This window comes from Mizuhopecten yessoensis, unplaced genomic scaffold (assembly GCF_002113885.1).
Source record: "Mizuhopecten yessoensis strain PY_sf001 unplaced genomic scaffold, ASM211388v2 scaffold715599, whole genome shotgun sequence".
NCBI classification, from domain to species: Eukaryota; Metazoa; Mollusca; class Bivalvia; order Pectinida; family Pectinidae; genus Mizuhopecten; species Mizuhopecten yessoensis.
Genome location: NW_018479697.1, coordinates 5,170 through 6,049, shown reverse-complemented (window position 1 = coordinate 6,049; position 880 = coordinate 5,170). Strand labels below are relative to the sequence as shown.

At 35.9% G+C, this 880-nt stretch overlaps 1 protein-coding gene across 1 annotated transcript in view; it reads right to left on the bottom strand.

The window, feature by feature from the left end:
• Positions 1-589, bottom strand: part of LOC110441146 (neurogenic locus notch homolog protein 1-like) — a gene marked incomplete at its 5' end in the record, with an annotated part of 16,472 nt that extends 15,883 nt beyond the window's left edge. The window contains one exon of the mRNA XM_021484243.1: positions 452-589. Coding sequence (XP_021339918.1) covers positions 452-589 — 138 coding nt within the window. The remainder of the gene's footprint in view (positions 1-451) is intronic.
• Positions 590-880: the final 291 nt, after the last annotated feature.

Genomic DNA, 880 nt, shown 5'->3' with positions numbered 1-880 from the left:
AGTATCAGTACAGTGATGTTATAGTGACAGTATCAGTACAGGGATGTTATAGTGACAGTATCAGAACAGTGATGTTATAATGATAGTATCAGTACAGGGATGTTATAGTGACAGTATCAGTAAAGGGGTGTTATAGTGGCAGTATCAGTACAGGGATGTTATAGTGACAGTATCAGAACAGGGATGTTATAGTGACAGTATCAGTACAGTGATGTTATAGTGACAGTATCAGTACAGTGATGTTATAGTGACAGTATCAGTACAGGGATGTTATAGTGGCAGTATCAGTACAATGATGTTATAGTGACAGTATCAGTACAGGGATGTTATAGTGACAGTATCAGTACAATGATGTTATAGTGACAGTTTCAGTCCAATGATGTTATAGAGAGTATCTGCATGAAATATAAATATAAATTTTAAAACAGCTATCACGTATGTTTACACTTACGTTGAAGACTGAAACACATTAAAAATCCGGGAAATTGGCTACCGCTATCTGATATGAATACTACATCCACAGAGGATACATTGTTCCAGGTTTCACTCTGAAGAGATTTCCCACAGTTCCTTCTTGCTAATCCGCTATCTGAAGGAAGCAGTGAAAGTACATACATTATATACCACAACATCATATACCAAATTATCGTAGAAAGGACCAACATTTACCAAACAGTGGTATATCACACCAACGTATACCACACTATCATATACCACATCATTATATACCTCACACTCATTAACCACACACTCATATACCACATCATCATATATTACATCATCGTATTCCACACTATCATTTACCACATCATCATATACCACACCATCATATATCACATCATCATATATCACACCATCGTATAACACATCATCGTATACC